General features: G+C 43.9%; 1 protein-coding gene across 6 annotated transcripts in view; it reads right to left on the bottom strand.

Annotated features, from left to right (window-relative positions):
* Positions 1-25,337, bottom strand: part of ZNF385C (zinc finger protein 385C) — a 159,780-nt gene that overhangs the window by 129,844 nt on the left and 4,599 nt on the right. For 2 of the 6 annotated variants that reach the window (XM_080976817.1, XM_080976818.1), the window contains exon 1: positions 19,139-19,190. The exons of 1 other annotated variant lie outside the window; for it this stretch is intronic. In XM_080976817.1, the coding sequence (XP_080832943.1) occupies positions 19,139-19,175 (37 nt within the window). In that variant the 5' untranslated portion in view covers positions 19,176-19,190. Of the gene's footprint in view, positions 1-19,138; positions 19,191-19,394; positions 19,405-20,047; positions 20,064-20,354; positions 22,077-25,337 lie in introns of those variants that run through there. 3 more of the 6 variants (XM_080976821.1, XM_080976823.1, XM_080976824.1) reach the window with 3 other exon arrangements.

Below are 25,337 nucleotides of genomic sequence, written 5' to 3'. Positions count from 1 at the left end.
GAACAAAAGCACACATGGAAAAATTAGATGTGTGCGACCCATGTGCGCATCAGAACTCTGGTGTGTACAAAATCCCAGAGTAGCATTGCAGGCTTAGTACAGTCAAGGAAACAAGGCTGGGTCCGGCTGCGGAGCAATCTTGAGAGGCAAAGTGTTCCTCCAGCTGACAGGCAACAGGGAGATGGATTACAGAGTTATTTTCCACACTGGTGTTAACTGCCTTGCTAGATACGATCTGGGTAGCTTATCAGAGATTCCATAGGTCACCGATGCAACATCGAGTCTAGCCACAAGTAAGCAGATTTCTCCTAACCCAGTACTATTTACAGTCTAGCGTTATGAGGCCGGTCATGTGCCACAGCCCAAGACATACAAATGGCCAACTGCCCCCTCCCCACACACACATTGTACCATTACCACTTTGTAAAAACAGGCAAGGTAGCTTGAAGGCAAGTTGCCCAGGAACGATTCCCTTTATGTAGGGTGTAAGAACTTTGGTTCTCCATACTGCCCTGGGTGTGTATCAAAATCTTTAGAGCACCTACTTCAACCACACTTCACAATATGGATTAGATTTATTTCAAACGAAGAAATCAGCATTAGGATAAGCAAACGTTAGTATGGTGTATCAGTTACCAAAGAACATACCGTATTTTTCGCTCTATAAGACTCACTTTTTCCCTCCTAAAAAGTAAGGGGAAATGTGTGTGCGTCTTATGGAGCGAATGCAGGCTGCGCAGCTATCCCAGATGCCAGAACAGCAAGAGGGATCGCTGCTTTCGCTGCGCAGCGATCCCTCTTGCTGTTCTGACTTCGCTTCGCTGGAGAAGCGCTGCGCAGCTTTCCCTCTCTGTGCAGCGCCTCTTCAGCAAAGCGGGAGGAGAAACGGCGCCCCTTCCATTTCTCCTCCTGCTTTGCTGGAGAGGCGCTGTGCAGAGAGCGAGAGAATATTTTTTTTCTTGTTCTCCTCCTCTAAAACTAGGTGCGTCTTACAGTTGGTTGCGTCTTATAGAGCGAAAAATATGGTAACTACATCCAGTGCTTTTTTTCAGCCGGAACTCGCTGGCACTCAGTTCTGGCACCTCTCAGGTGAGCACCATTGCCATTATAAGAGAAGGCGTTCAGGGTGAGTTCTGGCAGCTCTTTTTCTAGGAAAAAATAGCACTGACTACATGTAAATTACTGCTTCTGACTAATAACCCAACTTTACAAATGTGCTTACTGCTTAAAATCACAGAGTATAAAAAGTACAGGTGGTGACGCGGGGTTACATTTTCAGACCCTATGCATGTCAGCAGAGAACATATAAGCCCTATTCCACCATTCTACCCCCATTCTGCCCTCTTCCCGGTCCAAAAGGACCCAGGCCTTGGTGACTGCACAACAATTGGACGTGACTAAAATGGCCACTGCCTATGGAATCTGCAGGAAAATGTTGCAGTGTAGGGCTGCTGATGTTCCAGAATCCAGTGATTCCTCTGCATTCCATTCCACAGTATTCTGTGGCGACTGAGCTCACCAAGTCCTCCTTCATGAAATATTTTGAGGATTCTGCCCTTAGGGATTTACCTATAGATTTCTGCAAACCTTGAGTTAGCCCACGTCTGCCGTTACCTCCATCTTGTGGATGCCATAGTCTGAAGACCGAAAACGAGGAGATGATGATGATGCTCGTTGTTGTTCACTTTTACAACATTCCGCAGAGCGAGAAATTGTATGGGTGTGTACACTCATTCATGGCCTTGGCTGTGGTTGCTTTTGCTTCTGTCTTGTAGCAGCTGGGCCCAGCTGGCTGCTTTCCCCTGATGGCAGACACACCTCACAGACACGAGACTTGGCTGGCAATCTTCTGCTCAGATGACAGTGCCTTTGCAGCCGATGGCAAAAGGTCTCCTCAGCACCAGTTTCTGTGCAGCTGCTGAATTTTGTTTCTGCCCTCTCTCTCCAACAGACTCAAAAGGCTGGCATTTCTCTCCACTCCAACAGGTCCTTTCCTCTTGACTTTCAGTCTCTTGGAATCTCCTAAGGATTTAGGCAGAGCTCTCTCCTGTCCTTCCCACCCGTAGCATTTTCCTGTCTGTGCCCACAGGACTTGAGAGATGCTTTGCTTTTTATCCAGAGCAGCTCAATGCTCCAGCAAGGAGGAGGAGAAAGGGGCCCTCTTTGTTTGTTTGTTTGTTTGTTTGTGTTTGTTAAAAATATATTTCTATACTGCTATTCATTTTTTTAAAAAAACAGAGCTGTTTACAACAATTGCACATAAAACTATGTCATAGAAAACATATTAAAACGTTAAAAACAGAAATTAGCAAACTATTGAGGGAAAATGCATGCATAAGCCTGACAGAATAGAAAAGTTTTCAGCAAGCATTTAGAAGTTGAAACAGAAGGCTCCTGCTAAGTATCTATTAGGAGAGTATTCTATAATACCTAGAGAGAGGAAAATCACAATTTAAGTTGAGCCAGCTTCCCTGTTTCTGCAATTGATTTTTCTGCTATCATCTACTGTTAGCCACTCTGATGAGAGCAGTGTCTGCTGAAGGTTGTGGGATAGAAATTAAACAAAAAAGCAAATAGGACAGAGGCTTTGTCTTGCAGATTGACACAAAAAACTGGTCCTTCCAAATTAAACCAAGTGGGAATCTCAGGGACTATCCAAATCCTTATATCTCAGCTCAGTCATGGAGATCATCTGCATGATTCAAGTTGGCGAGGCTCATTTGAGAATGAGAAGCTACACCTTTAGTGTCATGGGCCCAGTATTCCAAGACAAGAAGAAAAAAAATATTCTCAACCAAACATACAAATAAATCCACAATAGTTACTAGCCAGCAAAGATTTCTACAAGCTTTTCCAAATTCCCGTACTTATTTATGGCCTAAGGGTGTGAGGAGGAGAAGAGAAACAAGGTTTTCTTGCCTGCTTGCTTGCAGGCAATTCTTACTTGGCACAGGTTAATGGGGTAAGTCAAAACTATCAAGTCTGCCTCCAACTTATGCAAGATACAGGAAACAAGTCCTCTTAAGTCCTGGGCTATGCTGAACTCCACCTCCTCATTCAGTCCAAGGCAGATATTCTGAGCAGGGGAATGAGCAAGGAGACACCCTCCCAGGAACCTACAAATGTCTCCCTTGCTAGTGTCAGGTTTGATTATTTGCTGGAAAGCAAACAAGTTCTGCCTGCTGGGCCTCCATTAACATTCCCAGCTGGTGTCATTAGTTGACACCTACATAAGAAGGCACTCATTTTTCACCAGCGCAGCAGCAACACAACCAAACTCCCCCTTCCTCTCAATTTTTTTTGTTTCTGGCTTCAAATACACAGATAGATAGATATATAAAAGTACAGTTAGAATACTGCAGGTTATTCTACTGGCATCGGTGATATTCAGATGCAGTTCCAGATAGGAAGAGGAGAAAGTAGAATCTGGAAGAGAAAGGGGAACCTGGGGCATCTGTAGGTAATTGCCCAGTGTATGCTGCTGCTCTGCCAGGCCTTGGGACAAACAGAAGGCACCCTTGAAGATAACTGATGGGCAATAGGAGGACAAGGAACAAGGGGAAGCATAAAGGACAAAAGCTCAGAGATTAACATGGTTAGGGATCCCACAACCCATCTCCATTTCCCCATGGGAGAAGTACAAAGGTGTAGTAGTGGCTATCCCAGCCTTCTCCAACCTGCTACCTGCACAGATGTTTTGGGCTACAACTCCTACCATCCCCAGTCTGGAGGGCACCTTCTCGGAGAAAGCTGGGCTAGTGCGTTGGATAGACAGCGAGACCAGTGTTCAAAACCTCACTCCAAGACAAAGTTTACTTGGTGACCTTGAGCCGGTTGCACTCATGTTAACCTCTCTCGCAGGATACAAGGGAATAACACTGTACAGTATGCCATCCTGAACTCTCTATAAAAGGAACAAAAATTAGATAGATGAACTACTTAGATTTTGTTTGTTTAAAAAATGTAAAGTAGTATAAAAATGGTTTAATAAACCATTGCTAATCTTAACATATACTTTAGATTTACAAAGCACTCTTACAGATAGGGGCAAACAGAAAGAGCTGTTGGGAGATGGTATTATTTAGGCAAAGCTATGTATAGGAATAGGGACACGGATGGCGCTGTGGTCTAAACCACTGAGCCTAGGGCTTGAAAATCGGAAGGTCGGCAGTTCGAATCCCCGCGACAAGGTGAGCTCCCGTTGCTCGGTCCCAGCTCCTGCCAACCTAGCAGTTCGAAAGCATGCCAAAAAGTGCAAGTTGATAAATAGGTACCGCTCCAGCAGGAAGGTATGAGGCGTTTCCATGCGCTGCTCTGGTTTCACCAGAAGCAGTTTAGTCATGCTGGCCACATGACCTGGGAAAACTGTTTGCGGACAAACATCGGCTCCCTCGGCCAGTAAAGCAAGATGAGCGCCACAACCCCAGAGTTGTTTGTGACTGGACTAAACTGTCAGGGGTCCTTTACCTTTTTTACCTTTGTGTATAGGAAATGAGAGGAGATTGGATGAGTAGGCAGAACTGGTGGTGAAGCACAATCAGCCTTGGAACTTCTGCCTTACAGACTCTTAGGAACACAGGAACGTGCCTTCTACCAACTCACACCATTGGTCCATCTAGCTCAGTATTGTCCACAGTGATTGGCGGTGGCTTTCTGTTATGCTTATTGTTTGTTATGTTTGCATTTAATGAGGGTGGATTTCTGTATTGGGGAGGTGGGGGGGTTATGTTATGTTGTAAATAAAATTTCTAATAATAAACAAACTAACTAACTAACTAAAATAGGGCAAGTGTGGCAAGGAGGTAATTCAATAAGGCACCAGGATATTATTTGTTAATGTGGAATGTGTGATTAGCAAAACCAGAAGATGCCAATGCCAGCCTTACTCAGCACCTCCAAAGCTTCCCCAAGCAGCACAACTCAACGCCGTTCCTGATTAAAAGGAGTAATCGCTAATTGAGCATCTCTTAGCAGCAGTGGGTTGTGCTTTTCAAGCCATCTGGAGTTAGTAACGAGCTTTTTCCTCTCCTTTCCCTTCCCTACCAGTCACGCCGTTTTAATGTGATTAGCATTCCAGTGATGTTCTCTCTGAACAGCACACTTAATACCGCTTTAGACTCTGACAGAGAGGAAAGCAGCAGAGTGCCTTATCAGTGGTGACTCAGTTGATAATTTTTCCTCACCCGCCCTTCCTGGCTTCTCTTTCACACTTGCTTTTTGTCTCTTGAAGCACTGCCATGCAGACAAAACTCACATGACAATCTTCCTTGCAGGAGGCTTCCCAATCTTTTCCTATGCTTTTTTTTTTTTTAAAGGGCAGTGACTGAAATTTCCAGACTCCTTGTTCTCCTTACCCTCTTCGGCACCAACAGATGTAGAGTGTCCAGATCAAGGGAATTAATAGTACCACTCTATTCTGCCTTAGTCAGAACCACACTTGGAATACAGTGGAATTTCGGTTGTCAAATGTAATCCACTCCGGAAGACCGTTCGAATTCCAAAATGTTTGACAACCGAGGCGCAATTGCCGGTTGGCAAAATTCATCGAAAAAATGGAGAAACTGGAAGCATTCACTTCTGGGTTGTTGGTGTTCAAAAGCTGAAACGTTTGACTTCCGTAGCGTTCGACAACCAAGGTTCCACTGTATGTGTCCAATTCTGGGCACCACAATCTAAGGAAGATGTTGACAATCTGGAACGTGTCCAGAGAAGGACAACCAAGGGTCTGGAAATTAAGCCTTTTGAGGAGCGCTTGAAGGAGCTGGGTATGTTTAGCCTGGAAAAGAGGAGACTGGGAGGAGATATGATAGCCATCTTCAAATATCTTAAGGGCTGTCACATGGAGGAGGGAGCATGCTGGTTTTCTCCTGCTCTGGAGGGTAGGACTCGAACCAGTGGCTTCAAGTTGCAAGAAAGGAGATTCCAACTAAACATTCAGGAAAAACTTTCTGACATTAAGAGATGTTCAGCAGTGGAACAGACTCCCACGAGAGGTGGTGGACTCTCCTTCATTGGAGGTCTTTAAGCAGAGGTTGGATGGCCATCTGTCTTGGATGCTTTAGCGGAGATTCCTGCATTACAGGGGTTGGACTAGATGACTCTCAGGGTCCCTTCCTACTCTAAGGTTCTATGATTCTATGATCCACATGTAAAAAGAGTCGTTCTTGTTGCATAGCCACAACATCTTGTATATGGCTAAGAGAATTCAAGGTTAAGCTCCTCTTGAGAAGGAACTTACAAACTTCCATCAACCTAATTGTGAATGCCCAGGAATGAACAAGGTACATCCAGACAATGTTACTTTTACTAGTTTAGAGCAATATTCTTCTCAGGAGTTGCCAGCTTACAAATACCGTTATAAATAAGACTAAATAGATAAACAAACAATGCTATCACTTTGGAGTTTAGAGTATTCTGAAAACACAAAAGATCTGAAGGTCATCTAGTAAAATGAAAAGGCTTGTTTTGCAAGGCTTGTTTTGCAGAACAAATACATTGAAAAAGCCACTTCTTCAAAAGAGCAGACACACGATGCTATGAATCCATACGATGCTATGAATGTAGAAACATATTTTTAAAAGATTAGATAAATGCACTGAATTTAGGTCTATCAATGCTTATTAACCATGGCAGATAGAAGTGCAACTATATGCAGGGGTGGGTTAACATTCAATGGATAGTGCAGTCATGCCCAATTGCTAACATCTGGACTAATCAGAACTTAGGCTGCTGATCTAGATATTTGTAGTAACCAAGAACCAAAATGATGGCACTGGTACTTTGAGCTGCAGCATCACTTGTGAGATTTCCTGTCCATTCTGTTATCCACAAAAACCACTAAACTTCTCTCAACAATGCTGTTATGGAGACTGGGAAAGACTCCACCCCAAAATGCCACCATGCAAAACAGGAATTTACTGGGGTGGGGGTGGAGAACAGCAACAGCACTACAAAGTCCCAGTGCTTGAAGACAATAATGAAGCAGCAAGAGGGATCCAACAGCTGCAAAAAGTATTCTCACACACAAAACCACAAACAGCTGTGAAGGAATCTGCTAAGTCCAAGAACCCTTCTGACCCACCCACCCCCACCCGTTATTTCCCCCAATAATGGGACTCAGCTACCGTTTGTTGGCTTCAAGAGCCACTCCTTGTTCAAGCTACAAACCATCAATTCCCCATCTCAACCAGCATTTTCTGTGATCAATGGAGTTCAACTGACAGCTGCCACAGCAAAATATTCAAATGTGAGACCAAAAACTTAAATAAATTCAGTGCTTATTTCCAAAGATGTACTCTATAAATGGAGCAAAGTATGCTTCTGTTTCATTTTTCTTAGGAAAACATCAGCAAGAAAGATCTTTTGCTTTAAGAATTAGCCCACATTCATCCGTAATTTCACAAGCAACCATACTTATGGAACCTTGCTTGCAACAATATCAGTCCAAATTAATGTTTCTGAACCTGGCAATGATGCAAATTAATTTTATAAGAGGCGTACAAAAGGCTACAGTGCTTGGAGGCTGTAGGTTCATGGATATTTGGAGTGTTAGGATAACAGTAAAGAGTTCCACTAGCCACAAGCAAGGAGGCTCCTCATTGAATTATGAGGTCAGCATTAATCTCCCAAAGTGGCCTTAGATGAACTGCTCTCTCTCAGCCACAGCCATCCAGCCTAACATAGGAATAATATTTATTTTAAAAAACATTTTATACCGTTTCCAAATGTTCAAAGGAGCTCACAAAACTCAAATACCAGCAAAATAAAAATGTATTTTAAGAAAATTAAAAAGCAATACAGGCAGCTTCTCAAGACACACAGACTAGGGCCTGATTTGCTTGCCCCAACTGGCACCTGGGCTGAAACTGGGAGAATCAATCCCGTATATAGATGGGTCTGGGGTTGCAAAGGGCTTTTAAGGTCAAAATCAGGACCTTTAACTAGACCCTCAAAGCACACAGGCAGCCAATGCAATTGGCACAGAACATATCCAATATGCTCTCTGCACCAGGAAGTAGCCCCAAGGAGAGATCAAGGTCAGCTTCATATTTGGTGTATTATAGTTGTTGGCCCTAGAAGTTACAAAAGTATGCACTGGCGTGGTGAGGTAATCTTTACCCTGGAAAGACCTAAGAGGTGCACTGAGCATGACACTCCCTCCTGATCAGGGACACTAAAAGGTGGGCATAGGTGTACGAGGCCCACAGCCCAAGACTCTGAACTTTCATTGTTAAAAAATAAGTCTCTAGCCCTCCTAGAAAGTTATGGAACAAAATGTGCAGGTATCTTTCAAAGTGATTTCTGTGAGATAAGGCAGCCTGGCTGTTTTCGGCTTTTGGTATTTTTAGCCAGTAAGTGAAGCCAGTACTGTAACTAACAATGGAGTTATTTGGACACTAAGTGATGGGAATCCCTGAGGTCCTACAGAGTTGTCTGTCCTCTTTAGTGCACTTTTCCTACTTCTGTCTTATTTTCTTGTGGAATCTATGTGGCTTGTCCTTCCTTTCCCCCCCTAGCAATCAGGATGCATCTTTCCCAGTTCATTCAAGATCTTGCAGGATCAAAGGAATAGTCTAAAAAGACTGGCCATGTGTAGGCTGATGGGATGAATGTATCTACACAGGGCTTTGTCTCTGGGCCCCCAGAGCAAACATTAACAATCATAGGGTCAGTGTGTCCATCACAAGACAAGCAACAAGAGGCACTATTCTTTTTATTGGGATGCCCTCTTCCAGCCTAGTTAACCGGGCTTCTCATGCACCCATAAGACTCTTAATCTCAGGGTTGTGGGTTTGAGCCCCACTTTGGGCAAAAGATTCATAAACTGCAGGGGGTGGGACTAGATGACCCTCACGGTCCCTTCCAACTCTACAGTTCTATGATTCTATGTCTTTCTTGGAACTTATGTCGGATGAATACTCCTGCAGCAGAACAGAACTGCTTAAAGAAGGATGTTACATTACAGTGGTACCTCGGGTTAAGTACTTAATTCATTCTGGAGGTCTGTTCTTAACCTGAAACTGTTCTTAACCTGAAGCACCACTTTAGCTAATGGGGCCTCCTGCTGCCGCCGGAGCATGATTTCTGTTCTCATCCTGAAGCAAAGTTCTTAACCCAAGGTACTATTTCTGGGTTAGCAGAGTCTGTAACCTGAAGCGTCTGTAACCTGAAGCGTATGTAACCCGAGGTACCACTGTATTGGACAATCCACTATAAACCCCACTCCTAACACAGGGCATTAAGATCAAAAGAAAAGCACTGCTGGATCATATCAATGGTTCACCTAATCCAGCATCCTGTTCCCACAGTGGCCAATGAGATGTCTAGTTATGATTCCCAGCAACTAGTATACAGTTGTACCTTGGATCCTGAACGCCTTGGTACTCGGATGTTTTGGCTCCCGAACACCGCAAACCCGGAAGTGAGTGTTCCAGTTTGTGAACATTCTTTGGAACCCGAACATCCAACAGGGCTTCCACAGCTTCTGATTGGCTTTAGGAGCTTCCTGTAGCCAATCAGAAGCCATGCTTTGGTTTCTGAATGTTTTGGAAGTCGAATGGATCCCGTTCAACTTCCAAGGTATGACTGTACTGTGGAAGCAGAATATAGTCACCACACCTGGTAGCCTCTGACTGCCTTACCTTCCATGAATTTGTCTAACCCTCTTTTAAAGTGTTCCAAGTTGGTGGCCTTTACTACATACCAAGGCAGCAAATTCCATAGTTTCATTATGTGCTATGTGAAAAAGTATTTGATACTGATACTTTAATTGTGATTCAAACCATATTACTAGGGAATTACTGTGAACTTCTCCTGTTCATTCAATGAAGGCTGCAAAGGAATTGTCCTAGTGCATTATACCCCATATGCCAAAGCTCGTTCCTTCACCCTTAATGGCAGTGGCGTTTAAGTACCTAGCAACACCACTGCCATTAAAGGTGAAGGAATGTTCTGTTCTGACATATGGGGCATAATGCACTCTGGACACAAATTTGCATATGTATGTTAATGTAAAAAGCTGCTTTTTGGCAAATTAAGATAGCAAGTGGGTAGGGACTCATCTGCACTGAACTTTATGGTTGATCTGTAAGCAAGGAGTGAAAGGGGCAAAGGATCTGGGGCTCATCAACACCCCAATTCAATGGTACCCCAAATTTACCTCACTGTGGCTAGTAAGAGTTAAAAGATCAGGAACCCAAAGCCATGAAAACTATTAATGCAGAGCCTTAAGAGGAAGAGTACCATTTTGTCTGAATGGCCCTCTTGGGGACAACCCACAACACCCTTCTAGCAAGAAGGGTGCCTTCCACATCTTTCTCCAGCTTTCTTTCTCCGGTTGAAGAGAAGTGGACCCACAAGCTTTCTGAAAAGGGGCTGAGCCCCCAGTGATTTATTTTTCTACAGGAATCAAGGCAGCTCTTGTGGACACAGCAAAAGCCTTGAGTCCAGTATAGAAAGCATCTCTGTCACCTTTCTCAGTAACCTCTCTGTGCACCCTCTGAAACACACCCTCTTTTCCTGCATACAAGCACTTTCCTGTATTTAGGTAAAGCTGGGGGGGGGGGGTGCTGTTTCCACAGCTAAGGCCTCACTGTTTACAGCTTGTCTGTTCTTTATCCAGCTTTCTTGGAAGCTGTTGCCCACGAACTCCCTCCTGACCTGTTTTTACAAAGGAGGCTGTGAAAGAGAGATGGCCCAAGGGTGCCTCATACAAGGCGGCTGCTTGCAAGGTTGACGAGTCTGGCACGTTATGAAGACATGAACATAGCCTCCAATATACTGCCGATGAAATAGTGACATACTTGTTAATACCCTTTTCCTGAAATCAAAGATTAGCGTCTGGGTGCTCCACCCACCCACCCCCACCAATATTAAACAGTGCTGAAGACTCTACTCCGCCTAAGGTACATACTATTCATTTCCGCTGCAACGAAAGGTGCTTGTTGCTAAAATATACTAGGAAAACAGAAACTAGCTTACCCTACGCTAACAGTTTCAAAATACAGACCTCAGCTTTACAGTTCATTTGCATGCATTTGCACATGTGTGTACACTAGAGACAAGGTACACCCATTTCCCACTGAAGATAACCACGTTCTAGGGAACCTGGAGCAGGATCTGAACTGCAAAAAGGGACCACTCTTAGCAACTTGCATTAACACATTTTAATGGACCATTTGCCAAAGACATCAGCTGACTAATAGTGATCTCATAACAACACGATTTCACCGTTTTGCCTTCTTATCTCTTCCCTTTCCTTCTTTTTGTTAGCCAGCTAGCTTGATGAAGAATTCTGGGGAACTTGAAAAATTGCACACTATTTTGTAACATTTTGGTTGCCCTTATAAAGGTTTTGGACTGATAGAGATGTTGGAATTTTTCATATGGGTCAACATGGCTACTATTACCTTTTACAAGAGGCAGTTTGAGAACACACATAAATTCTTTCCAACATATGAGAACGAAATCGCAAGCCCATTTTGCTTCCTCCTGTCCAAAGCACAGATTTTGCTATTTATACAATGGCACCTTTATTGGACCTTGACATTTGATTGGTCTGCTCAAAGGTATTATTATTATTATTATTATTATTATTATTATTATTATTAATTTATATCCTGCCCTTCCTCCCAAGGGAGCCTGGGCAGCAAACATGCAAGTGAAAAAATCAATTAAAACATTTTAAAAACAATGCCAATACAGAGGCAGAAAGATGTCTCCTTAAAAGGCTTGTTTTACAAGTGAAGGATAGAAAATCTTTTCACCTACCACATTTTCTATGAAACCTTTGGTTTATTTCCCCATTTCCCATGCCCTACTGAATCCTAGCCTGTAACTAAGCTTAAGCACATGTAACTAAAACAATCACATATTCATTCATCAAACATTAAAAACTTCCCTAAACAGGACTGCCTTCAGATGTCTTCTAAAAGTCAGATAGCTGTTTATTTCCTTGACATCTGATGGGAGGGCATTTCACAGGGTGGGCACCACTACCGAGAAGGCCCTCTGTCTGGTTCCCTGTAACCTCACTTCTCGCAGTGAGGGAACCGCCAGAAGGCCCTCGGAGCTGGACCTCAGTGTCTGGGCTGAACGATGGGGGTGGAGACGCTCCTTCAGGTATACTGGGCCGAGGCTGTCAACTCTCTGGTAGCTGGAAAGACAATAGCTAAAGCTGAGTTGAGGTGTGTGAGCCAGAAGCTAGAGGAGGCTGCAGGCTTGGCAGCTGAGAAACAGACCCATGCCTGATTTCTGGTAGAATCCAAGGCTGTGGCTATAGGAGAAGCAAAAGACCCTCTGGGGTGTTAATGCTGTGAGCCTGTGATGTGTATGAGTTACTCGTGCGTAAACTGGTGCCTCTCTAGGCTAATTTGCCTTGTTAAACCTTTCTGACTGCACAGCCCTTTCTCATCATGACTGTCTCAGTCACTAGCAGAATCCGTCAGTGGGCGTTTCTTGAATCTCTTCCAACATAAGAGTTGTTTGACACCCAATCTCCTCCGCCTCTCACTGCGCGGGAGCCTTCTGCACAGGGTGGGCGTAGGTAGCGGGGGACCTGTCCCCTCCTCACTGAGTTCCAGTGAAGAGTCCGTGAGCCCTCTCTCCGATTTCCCCATCTGCTCACTTTTGTTCCTGGTGTTGCGCTTAAATTCTTCCCCCTCCACTGAGTTGCTTCTCCCCCTGCTGCTGGGTCCTTCTCCAGCATCATCTAGGAGCCTCCCCTTCGCCTCCCGCTCTGATGTCAGTTCCCTGACAGAGCCCCTCCATCATAGACTCAGGTTGTATATGTAAATAAACCATATATCATAAAGACACCACAGTCTCCACTGTCCCTCATTCCAGAAAAAAATGAACCCTGGGTAAGCACCTGGAACCCATGGAATCTTGAACCACTCAGAAATTGGGGTGGCATGCAGTGGTACCTCGGATAACAGACGCTTCAGGTTACAGACGCTTCAGGTTACAGACTCTGCTAACCCAGAAATAGTACCTCGGGTTAAGAACTTTGCTTCCGGATGAGAACAGAAATTGCACAGCAACAGCGGGAGGCCCCATTAGCTAAAGTGGTACCTCAGGTTAAGAACGGTTTTAGGTTAAGAACAGACTTCCAGAACGAATTAAGTTCTTAACCCGAGGTACCACTGTACAGTGGTGCCTCGCAAGACGAAATTAATTCGTTCCGCGAGTTTTTTCGTCTAGCGAATTTTTCGTCTTGCGAAGCACGGTGTCGGGAAAGTTTTGGAAAAGCTTCAAAAATCACCAAAGTCTTCAAAAACCTCAAAAAAGGCTACCACACTATGAGTTCTATGAGTTGCTCCTCGAAGTCAAGTCGCAACTGTATTAACAGTGTTAAGAAAAAGGAAACAAACTTGCAAGACGTTTTCGTCTTGCGAAGCAAGCCCATAGGGAAATTCGTCTTGCGAAGCAGCTCAAAAAACGCAAAACCCTTTCGTCTAGCGAGTTTTCCGTCTTGCGAGGCATTCGTCTTGCGGGGCACCACTGTATATATCAAACAGGTTCACTGGGAGTGAAGCAGCTGACAAGTTCAGCCTAACAAGATCCTTACAGTAATCCCCCCAACTCCATACTCTTTTGTCTAAGCCAACATTTCCCTGAGGTCTCCAGACATCCCAGAACTGAAATCTTCTCTTTACTCTAGTGGAGATTAATCCAGCTGCCCTTTAATCTCTGATTTAAAACTCTTTCATAACGATGTTGAAAAATAAGGCCCCAGAAGAGGTTTCTAATACCTCTTGAAAATTTGGAGCCAAGCCATTTATTTCTTAAAAATTATTTCTGCACGCTTAGCCGTGGGCTGAAACACAGCATTCAAGAACGTCCAAAAACCATCAAGCCTTTCACTGGAGGAATCATGAAAAGAAATAAGTACTTCTTCTTTAGATTGTACAAATTGATTAAGTGTACCAAAAGACCACCAGTTCCAACCAGCACATTGGTGGCACAGTACAGACGAAGAAATTGACGATGACGGTGCATTCATTTATATAGAACCACTAATGTATGGCACTTTTGTGATTAGCAAAAGAGACTGTTCTCTGTCTCAAGGAGTTTACAGTTCAATATGTGAAAATGGAGAACAAAGAGAAAGAGAAAGGCAAGGGTAATAAATGCTTAAGGTGACCAAAGGCATCTACACATTCAGAGACTTCCATTTTAGTTGGGGGTGAAAGTTGTGGGATAAACGAGGTCTTCATAGAAGAAATGGGTTTTAAGAAGGGAGACAAACACAGACCAGCAGTGCCATCGTAAGCCTCTTCCTGGGGTTGGGGATATCACAGCAAGTTTCAAAGGCTGTTTGGATCTACGGAAGATTAAACTGCAAATCTCAGTACGTTATAAGAGCTTTCCTTGCCTTTTTTTTTTTTGTATATTTCATAAACTATCCAGAAATGTGTTTTTGAGGAATTATTGAATGTAATTTAAAATACCAGAGTGGTGAGCTGTGTAGGTGTAACTGCCCATCACAAATATCATGGCAAGTGGAGAGGACTGGGATGCCTCTCTAAGATAAGGCAACCATCTAAATCAGGACAGGCCAACTTTTCATAGGCTTTGGGAGGGAAGAGGGAGGACTCTAGGCCCTGTCAGAGCACTCACGCCTCCTTTCCAAAGGTGATTGCCTCCTTACCTTGCTTTCAGAAGGCAGCAGGAGGGCGGGGGGGGGGGCATCAAAGGCTGCAAAAAAGGGCCTTGAAGGCCATATGCAGCCCTTGGGTCATGCTTTGGACCACCCTGATCTAGATAGATATGAAGGTAAAAGTAAGAAAATAAATAAATGTGGGTGTCATGCTACAGATACGGTCGAAGGACACCAAACCTTCCCACAAGTTCATTGCTATACTGCAACTGGGGCTCAGAGGCCCAAATCTGCCCCTAGAGAATGCCAAGGTTTGACCTGCCTTTTTCCTGGTTTTTTTTTTTTTTAATCTTTCCCAAATGCTGTAAAATGCTGCCTGGAGGCAGCATACAGTCAATCTTTTGTGTTGATTAAATATTTCAACAGTTCAAATGAATGCAAAATAACTGCTCTCTTGACCAAGAAAAAAAAAAGCTAACATTTTCTCTTCCCCACCTCCCTTCTCTCTGAACACTTTCTGTCTCTCAAGGAGCAGAGGAGAGCTGTGTAAACTAACAGAGTTCAGATATTAAGGATAGGGTGGGGGGTTATACCACAGGGGTGGAGGTTCAGAAAGCATCATCTTATTGCAGTATTACTGTGGTACCTCGGGTTACAGACGCTTCAGGTTACAGACGCTTCAGGTTACAGACTCCGCTAACCCAGAAATAGTGCTTCAGGTTAAGAACTTTGCTTCAGGATGAGAACAGAAATCGCACAGCGGCAGCAGGAGGCCCCATTAGCTAAAGTGGTGCTTCAGGTTAAGAACAGCTTCAGGTTAAGAACGAACCTCCAGAACGAATTAAGTACTTAACCCGAGGTACCACTGTACTTTAAACAGGAGAAATGGCAAGCCATCAATAGATTGCTGAAGTCAAAATAGTGCAGTAGTTCCCTTTAATCTCTTTTTAAGAAAAAGAGGGGAAAGTTAAAGTTTTGCTACAGTACCACGAACTGTCCAGAATACATACATTGCAGTAACTTGACACAAACTGATGTTTTTTAGATAAAGAGTTCCCAAGCAGATTTATCTGAAATTCATGCATCTGATGAATTGGACTCTAGACCACAAAAGTTGCCATAATAAATAGGTTAGTCTTTAATGTTGCACAAGATTCTCTGTTGTTTTTGCTGCCACAGACTAGCAAAGCTACTCCTGTGGAAGCTCTACCGGAACAGTCTCTATGCGGAAGCACAAACCTGGAGAACCAAACTGATGCAATCGTGGCAGCAGGTTGACTCCTTTTCAAACCAAACAGAACTAGCTAAATGTCAAGGGCCATTGAAAGGGTAGGAATCAGAATTTACAACAGTGGCACCCCCTACCAATTGGCCAAGGCATGGAGGAAAACCAGAGCTGTAAGAGGTCAATTTAGTTCCTGCAATATCATTCACTCTGAAAAAGCTGCAAAATAAGCTTTGCAATACTTGAGCTTCTCCCCATCCCCATGCCACTAAAATTACTGAGGGTGCCACGAGATGAGAGTTTCTTGTGGAATCTGTGCTGCTCATGCACATGTGGTTTTGGGGTTTTTTTTTGCAACACTACACATTGTCAATGTCAAAATGCCAGCCAGTACTTAAAAAAAATACTTAACCCAGTATTGCTCTAAACACAGAAAATACAATAAGTTAAAATAATTCATTGTACACTCACAATCACTGCAGGTGTGAAAGCCCACTTTGTGTGGGTGAATGGTGACATTTCAGTGGTTGCCTCTATCCAGAGGGACAGCAATGAATATCCATGAGTGAATGAATGGGAATGTATGGAAGCTAATGTGTGAAACACGCATGCCGGAAAATCAAATCTCTATCTGGAATCATTCTAATTTTATTGGGAGCACTTGAGATGCACCTGATTAGAAAGAAAGCAAATTTGCTTAGAGGTATATAAGGTTCAAAGGGACGCGGGTGGCGCTGTGGGTTAAACCACTGAGCCTAGGACTTGTCGATCAGAAGGTTAGCGGTTCGAATCCCCGCAACGGGGTGAGCTCCCGTTGCTCGGTCCCTGCTCCTGCCAACCTAGCAGTTTGAAAGCACATCAAAGTGCAAGTAGGTAAATAGGTACCGCTCCGGCGGGAAGGTAAACGGCGTTTCCGGGCGCTGCTCTGGTTCGCCAGAAGCGGCTTAGTCATGGTGGCCACATGACCCAGAAGCTGTACACCGGCTCCCTCGGCCAATAAAGCGAGATGAGCGCCGCAACCCCAGAGTCGGCCACGACTGGACCTAACGGTCAGGGGTCCCTTTACCTATATAAGGTTCAAAGGAGCAGAGCACCAGATGCTTTGAAAGAAATCTCCCATCAGTCCCATCCAGCGTGGCCAAAGATCATATATGATAAGAGTTGTAGTCCAAAACATCTGCCGAACATCAGGTTAGTGAAAGCTGCAACACCAACTTCCAACTGTGTTCCCTCCTGCATCTATTTAATGGTTAAATTAGTCATGGGGGAGGTGCTTTCCCCCCAGTTTAAGTTACCCCAATCTGCTGAGAACATGAAAGGGCGAAAACACAGGTACCTGGCTTTGGATGCAATTCAGCACGTACTATTTAAAATAGTAAATGCATAAATTTTATGAAAGAAAATAAATGAAAACAAATATTCAGAGCATCTTCACATAACACTTTAAAGCAGCTATGAGTGTTTCTCATTATGCCATCTGTGTGCATGTATGGATGGTGTTAAAATAGGACAGAAAGCCAAAAAGAAAGAAAGAGCCATTTTCAAATTAGAACATTCATTCCAGCCGTTGACAGGCTGATGAGGGTATTAAAGATACAGTTCATACAAAACCCAGTTTGGACAGCACTTGTGAAAACAGCTCCAATCTTGCCTCCATATAATTTAAAATCCATTATTCCTTGCGTTTTCCTCAGTGAATAGGTTGAATCATCATTCCCTCACTTTGTCAGAAACCCTTTAGGATGCCTGAGGAAACTGTCAACATATCCCTTCACCTATCATTCAGTTTACTTTATTTTGGGTTAAACGCCAAACACCTTCAGCCACTGACTTCTCACTTCTGAAAAAGTGTACATCTTTGCATCTCTTTTCCAAATCCTTTTCCAGCCCGTGAACACATTCTGCTGGAAATCTAGTGTCCAGATCTGAACACCGAAAGGAGGTCTTTATTTCCTAAGACTTGGAACAAAGTCGTCACCCCAAAGGCAAATTAAAACTTCAAAAATGCAGGCCCTTTTAGGTTTCAGCCTCAACCCAAAGGGGCTATTTTATTTTCCTCTCACCCTACCCTCTTCCTCCATCCACTCACAAACCAACTCCCTCCCCGTTATATACCAATAAAGATTTGAAAAAGAAAACAAAGTCTCCATTTCACACCATGAATAATTAGCCCCATAAAATGCACTAGTCAGAAATAAATACCAATTCAAAGGAAACATGATTTAGAATTCCCCTGGAAATAAACAGCTGATACAAGGGAGTGTGACAGTGTTAAACTTCTATTATCGTTTCCCTTTCACCTCTGCACAAACAGGTAATACATACATATACCCATAAAACACCATAATCTACGAGTTCACTGCCCCTCGTCCCAGGAATATCCTTTAACAAAACCCCTTTGTGTCACTGCTAACCCAGAGGGAGATGCCCAGAGTGGCTAGAGCAACCCAGTCAGATGGGCAGCATACAAATAAAATTAATAATAATAATAATAATAATAATAATAATAATATCATCAACCCAGCAAGTTAAGTTCTTTGGCATGTCCACACTATAAATGGGGTTCAACTGTCACAGATTTCTCTCATTTCTAGGACTGCCATAAAGAGAGACAGAAAAATTGGGGGGGGGGTCTATTAAAAACAGAATATCTGGTCGTGGCAGCCCTCATACATTACAATAGATCAAATACGTCAATATAAATACAGCTTTTACATTCCATGTGCTGAAGACCACAGCAGGGGCCCAGCGTAATGTGTACACAAACGTTTTTGAAGCTTTATTTGCTTGAGCTACAGGAAGGCAGGATAATTTTGTTGTTGTTGCTGTTGAAAGACAAAACCTTATCAGAAAATACCCCAATGCAAAATCCAGAGGGACAGCAAATAAACTGCCGGGACCAAACCGAATTATCATCCTTGATAATGTTTGGTGGAAAAAAGGGGTAATCTGCCCAAAAGGATGGAGGACAAACTCTCAAATGTATCTTACGCCCGAGGACGCTCCTCTGATGGTCCACAGGCGCCATTTTCTCTTCTCCTTAGCTGTGATACTAGCAAATCAGGGATCCTGTAGCGAGCCAGATGATGTCACACTGCTAATGTAGCCCATCAAATATATAGCATCACTGAGGGCAAAGAAAGCCATATTACCTTCTGGTTTCGCCAGAAGCGGCTTAGTCATGCTGGCCACATGACCCAGAAAAACTGTCTGCGGACAAACGCCAGCTCCCTCAGCCTGTAAAGCGAGATGAGCACCGCAACCCCAAAGTCGTTCGAGACTGGACTTAACTATCAGGGGTCCTTTACCTGTACCTTTTAAGGGTGTCTTAATGCGCTGCGGAGGTGCCATCCTCACAAGAAGGGGCCAGAAGATGGGGGAGCATCTCCAAGTTACTGAGGGAACAAAGGGATGTGTGATCTTCCTCCTACCATTTCATTTGGGGGGACACTCCCCTCCAAAGCACTGCTGAAAGGGGGTTCGTGTTTTACTCCACACTAAACACTTCAACCCTAATTAACAACACATGAAAACTAAATAAATAAAAAACCTCTTCTTATATACACTTACATTGAACACACACTCAAATCACAGAGGGTCAGCAAACTTTTTCAGCAGGGGGCCGGTCCACTGTCTCTCAGACCTTGTGGGGGGCCGGACTATATTTTGAAAAACAACAACACCACAAATTCCTATGCTCCACAAACAACCCAGAGATGCATTTTAAATAAAAGGACACATTCTACTCATGTAAAAACACGCTGATTCCCAGACCGTCTGCAGGCTGGATTTAGAAGGCGATGGGGCCGAATCCGGCCCCTGGGCCTTAGTTTGCCTACCAATGCTCAAATCACTTAACTTGCTCCGAACTGTCCCAAGATTCTGCTAATCACTGCCTCCTTGTTGGTGAAATTACAGTGGTGCCTCACAAGACGAAATTAATCCGTTCCGCGAGTCTCTTCGTCTTGCGGTTTTTTCGTCTTGCGAAGCATGGCTATTAGCGGCTTAGCGGCTATTAACGGCTTAGCAGCTTAGCGGATATTAACGGCTTAGCAGCTTTAAGAAAAAGGAAACAAACTTGCAAGAACTCGCAAGACGTTTCGTCTTGCGAAGCAAGCCCATAGGGAAATTCGTCTTGCGGAACGACTCAAAAAACGGAAAACTCTTTCGTCTAGCGAGTTTTTCGTCTTGCGAGGCATTCATCTTGCGGGGCACCACTGTACCTCAAGAAAGCTCATTATTTGCTCATGTACCTTCAAACTATGTTTTCACAAAAGACACTGTAAAGTACCCTTGATTAGGGGCATCAGAGACTTTTGACAGAAACGGGAGCAGAAGCTGTTCACTTATTTGTCCCATGTCTGGAATGGAAATCGGTCCAGCGAACAGAATTGGGATTCACTGCTGCTGCTGTTTTCTGTCTGCAAACAATACATAATTGATGGGTGTTTTCGTTTTGTTTTTAAAACCCATTTGGATTGTGTTTCCTCCGCACAGAAACGAATGGTGTGGAATAATGAAATGACTTACACGATTAATCGCGTAAAATTCCACCACAGCAGGATGAACGACGTAGTTTTTGTCAGAAGCCGAACGGCAGCAGGTTGGAAAAGGTGCTGCGTGAGGTGAACATGGGGCAGAACAGAAACCAGCGACTTCTTTGGTTCTCTTGAATATTGTGTAAATGTTTGGGGGCGGGGAGCGGCATAAGACTTTGAAACGAAAAACACTCTGGAAGCGAGGACTGCTTCCATCATAGGCTGAGCAAGATCCAACTGCTCAGCCCCACTCTCTTGCCTCAGAGGACCCATTGCCTGCCAACTGCTGTTAAAGGAAGATGGCTTCCATCACAGGCCAAGTGAGATCCAGCCACTTAGGCCCACTCCTTTCCTTCAGAGAACCTTGGAGGGAGCAGGCACTTGACATGACACAAAGGAAGAACAAAGACCAAGAAGAATAACCCTGGCTTCATATGCACGACATTTTATTGCGCGGACAAGCGGAAACCCCCCTGACCCTGCGCGACACCCGCGTGGAATAATGACTCAAGACAACGTGTTATGGGATTAAAATTTGGCCACAATTTTATTAAAACTTCAGATGTAGGGAAACTTTGGCTTAGGCATTGGGCGTTTATCCCTCCCAGTCCCCAGCCAGGGATCTGAGGAACAACAGGGTTATCCAGGATATGTGGGGATTGGGCTGGCTCTGGAGAACGTCTGTTCAAGCAGAGAGTCCGCCCCCCATTTCGACACCGCCGCAGGGGGAAATAAAGGAATCTTTTGCAAGGTGTTTTGAGAGCCACTCAGGGCTATTAAGTGGCACAGAAGTATTTGAATAAATGAAAAGTGTCAGGGTGCGCGAGTCTTGAGCCCAGCCTACTGAGCTGCACACAGAAAACCTTTTGAAGCACAGAACTGAGTAGGACCGTACAATGCAAGGCCTCCCAAACTGCACCTGGCTGCATGAGATCACTGGGCTGGCCAAGCCTGGTACAAATACCCCCTCCAAACCCTTTAAAAGCAATAATCCCAAACCTGCTTTCTACCTTTGCCTGGTGAATAGAACACTACCTTCTGCATTTTGCATTTCAGGCTGAAAACCAAGCCGCACCTCAATTGTACACAGCTCCAGAAACAGGGACCCTGACTTGGAAAATCCCCAAGTCAGTACATATTTCCAGGGCCATGTTTCTAGCCAGGCCCAGTCTATATACACAGTATGCACATTTGGGTTCATGGAGGCTTTATAACTGGACCATGGCAAAAGAACAATTTTAACCCATGTGTTTGTATCAGTTTGTTCAGACCTGGGTCTGTCCCAATCACATACAAAAAAGCTTTTATCATTTGATATTTGGGTGCGTTCCTTTGTACTGTACTTTGTTGGAAGCTGCCCAGAGTGGTGGGGCAAGCCAGTCAGATGGGTGGGGTACAAGAAATAAATTATTATTAATAATAATAATCATAGGGTTGGTCCATTTCAACAAATGGCTCTACCTCTGCTTAAAAGGAACACTAACCTCCACTGTTGCACAAGGATTAAAATATATACACTGAAACCTGTTATAATCCTCGCCTACATGAAAGGTAAAAGAAAAAAGAAAAACCACATTCCCAACGTAGATTCAGTGAGCAATTTTAGATTCATTTGTTTGTCTCATGTGTTTGGCTGTTTATCTTTAACAGAGATTCAGATTGCTGAAAAGTGGCATAAAAAAGAACGAAGAGAGCTGCTTGTGAACCTAGCAACTGTGTACATGTATTAAAATGATGGGTGTTTTTTATTGTTGTTGCTTTTAAGCTTAAAAGCTCGGCTGCAAAAAAAAAGGGGAGGGAGTTAAATGTGTCAGATGAAAAGGTTTTTAACTAAGGCCTCACTGCTCAAGATTGGTACAAGATTTGTACACAGAGCATGCAGCAGTCTCTTCACTTGATGGCTTTTTGCTGCTGTGGCACACTATCACTTGCTGACCGCGTGTTGTGTAATACCGTGCACTTCCTCCTCCAAAATTAGTCCAGAATCCTTGCCACACAGCAGTTATTACAGTGGGAGGCTGCTTATTATTGGGTGTCCCCATCCCATGCTTTTGAGGTGTGACAAAAGGGGGGGGGGATATAAAATACTCTGTGGTACTTCATGAGATGCAGCAATACAGTTGCACAAGGCAAGCAGAACGTCAAGGGATGGGCACATGCCTGCCTCTTTACGATCCTCAACTTCAATTTGGAGGGAGGGTAGATCTGCAGTCAGAAACACAGGCCAGAAAGTACATACAGGACTGTATGTACTTTCAAGTGCAGTTTGCATTCTGCAAATATAGACACGTGTCTGGCTTACCATTCGATCCCTACCATATGAAGATGCATGTTCCACATCCTTTTACACGCATTACAGATTTAGGGCGGTGCAAGCAATTCCCCCCCCCCCAAAAAAAAGGGACGAGATGAGGTGGAGCAAAACAACAACAGCAACTTATATTTATTTGGGTACCTACTGAGAAGATCCATAAAAAAGCAACTTTGCTAAACAGAATTATAGTAAAAATAAGAAATTTGGGAGGGGTGTGCAAAATATTATCCCCACCCCCGTCCCCTCTCCAATCCTTTATTCAGGTGCGGCATTCTGTTCTTTATGTCACTTGCAATCTGGGGACAAACATTAATATTAGGAGATTAATTTCATGTTCAGAGTTCGTATGCAACTATGTCCACAAGGACAGCCTTGTTCTTCCTGCAGCTGCTGTGGGCTAAAACTCTTGCGATAAAAAGGCCCTCAGCTGTGGGGGAAATGGTTGCTGTTGCTCAGAGGATCCTGCCTTTAGGCAGGCACTCAGATTGGATAACATTTGAGGCCATTTCCTCCTTTGATTCCTTGACAAACAGCTTGAGGGCATATTACCAGTTCTGGTTATTACGCCTCCCGGCAGACTTCCAAGAAGTTTCTGAAACATACAGGCGTTCTTTATGACCATTTGTGGGCCATGTAAAGAAGTTCTTATTTGTCCTCACCAGTGCAAATTGACATTTCTCAAGATCATGGACCTAATTCTTGACAGTGGATAAAGAAATTGCAATTGCTGCTTGAGCAGCAGTCTTTGTATGTTTTAATCAGTCTAAAATTAAGGCAGCACAGTGCCTGGCCAGCTCCTCTGCACTGTTCCAGAGTTGTACATTCTGTTTGTTTTGTACGATTCAAACCCTCCTTCCAGGTTCTGAGCAAAGAAATACAGTAAGATGTTTCTAACTCAGGGAAGGGTGTGGAGGAGGAACACCAAGGGCTACTTCACTCATATAAAATCACAGCTTGCGGGAAAGAGGTAGGCAAACTTTCAAAAATGTACTCAAACACAAGACAGCAACTTAAAAGGCATGCCCTGTCTCAATGCCTGGATTGTGTACTGCAAAAGGCTGAGACCAGGGAACGGCTTGTTTTGAGTATAAGATGGGTACCAAACCGAAAAAGTTTAAGAAGGGTGGGGACAAATTCCAGGAAGAACTTTGCTGACATAGGAGCTGAAAGACATCTCTTTTTTTTAATTGCAGACTTTGCTGAGAGCCTAGCAACACTAAGTAATGGCTCCGTTTATGGAAGTGTGCTAACTTTATAATGATCTTGTTTTCAACTATAACACCTATCATAGCAGTCTCAGGCAAACAGTACAGGCCGTTCACCGTCAGCTTCTGAAAGGACAACTGTTCAGCTCCTGGGGAGAGAGAGAAAGAGAGAGAGAAAAAGAGAGAGAGAAAAAGAGAGAGAGAAAAAGAGAGAGAGAGAACACCTGCATATACCATTGCAATAGATTAAAGCAAGCAAATATATGTGCCTCAATGATCCCCCCAAGTAGTTTTCACTTTTTGATAAGAAGAACAAGCTGGGACCCTCGCCTGCTCTTGTCTCACAGCTGGTTTCTATCAAAGGAGGCGTTCGGGAATAAAAAAACCCCTCTTTTTACCATAATCATTTATTGAGTGTGTCCAGCGCATCAAAGTAACATGCCAAATTGTCTGGAACAGCACCTACATCTCTGAATTCAAGTGCGGTTGCTTCCATCCCTGCTAGATATTTGCATATGTGCCGCTCTCCGCATACCCTCCACCTCCTTGGTCTGCCCATCATTTCCCCATAATCACAGCATTATCTGTTTTTCTCCCCACTGTATGTCTTGTCCCACACCTCTCTCCCATGTGAATAGCAAGTGCTGTCAAATTTTTCCCTTTCTCTCTCACTCACACACCTCTGTTAAGTGCCGTGACCAGGTATCTTTAAAGCAGAGATGAGAGAAATGCCCCTGAGGAATTTCACTAGTGTTATCAAAACTTTTACAGCGTCTCTTGAAATTCACTGCTGGTCTAGTTGCTAATAGCATATTCATTCTCTCTCTCTCTCTCTCTCTCTCTCTCTCTCTCTCTCTGTGTGTGTGTGTGTGTGTGTAGGGGGGACAGAGACACACTACCTCAATTTTCACACACAGCTGGAAAAATGTATGCAGGAATTCTGTACTTCTGGGCTGCATATTTTCTTTTCAACCTGCAAATTTCACTTCAGATCCATGGGTAAGGTTTCTAAGCATGCGCGTGCACACACACACACAAAACACACACTGCACACCACTCCTCAAATAGTCCATTCCATGTCCTTTTAAAGGGAATATAAAACCACCGCAAGCGCTAATCTACATTGCATAAGTAGCCAAATTAATTGAATAATGTATCTGAAGACACAAGGGGATGGCTGATCTCTTCTGTTTGCAGATTATTTCTCTTGGTTCCCCACTTCCGATCACTGAGCTTAATTTGCCAAAGGCATAATTACTTTATGGGCACAAAAACTATAAACGTTATGGACCAGCTGCCAAGGCTCTCAAACAGCGTGCTCTCATGAGATTCTAACAGGAAGCCCAGCCTGAAGGATCTCTTCAGCGCTGCACTCAGAGCACAACTATGGGGCTGAAGTCCAGGGCCCCCACCCAGCAGAAGGAGCAGGAGGTTTGGAGCCCCCTGCCCAAAATGA

This window comes from Podarcis pityusensis, assembly GCF_964106645.2.
Source record: "Podarcis pityusensis genome assembly, chromosome: 13".
Taxonomy (NCBI): domain Eukaryota; kingdom Metazoa; phylum Chordata; class Lepidosauria; order Squamata; family Lacertidae; genus Podarcis; species Podarcis pityusensis.
The sequence above is the reverse complement of the archived record's forward strand: the minus strand, read 5'-3'. Positions and strand labels throughout refer to the sequence as shown.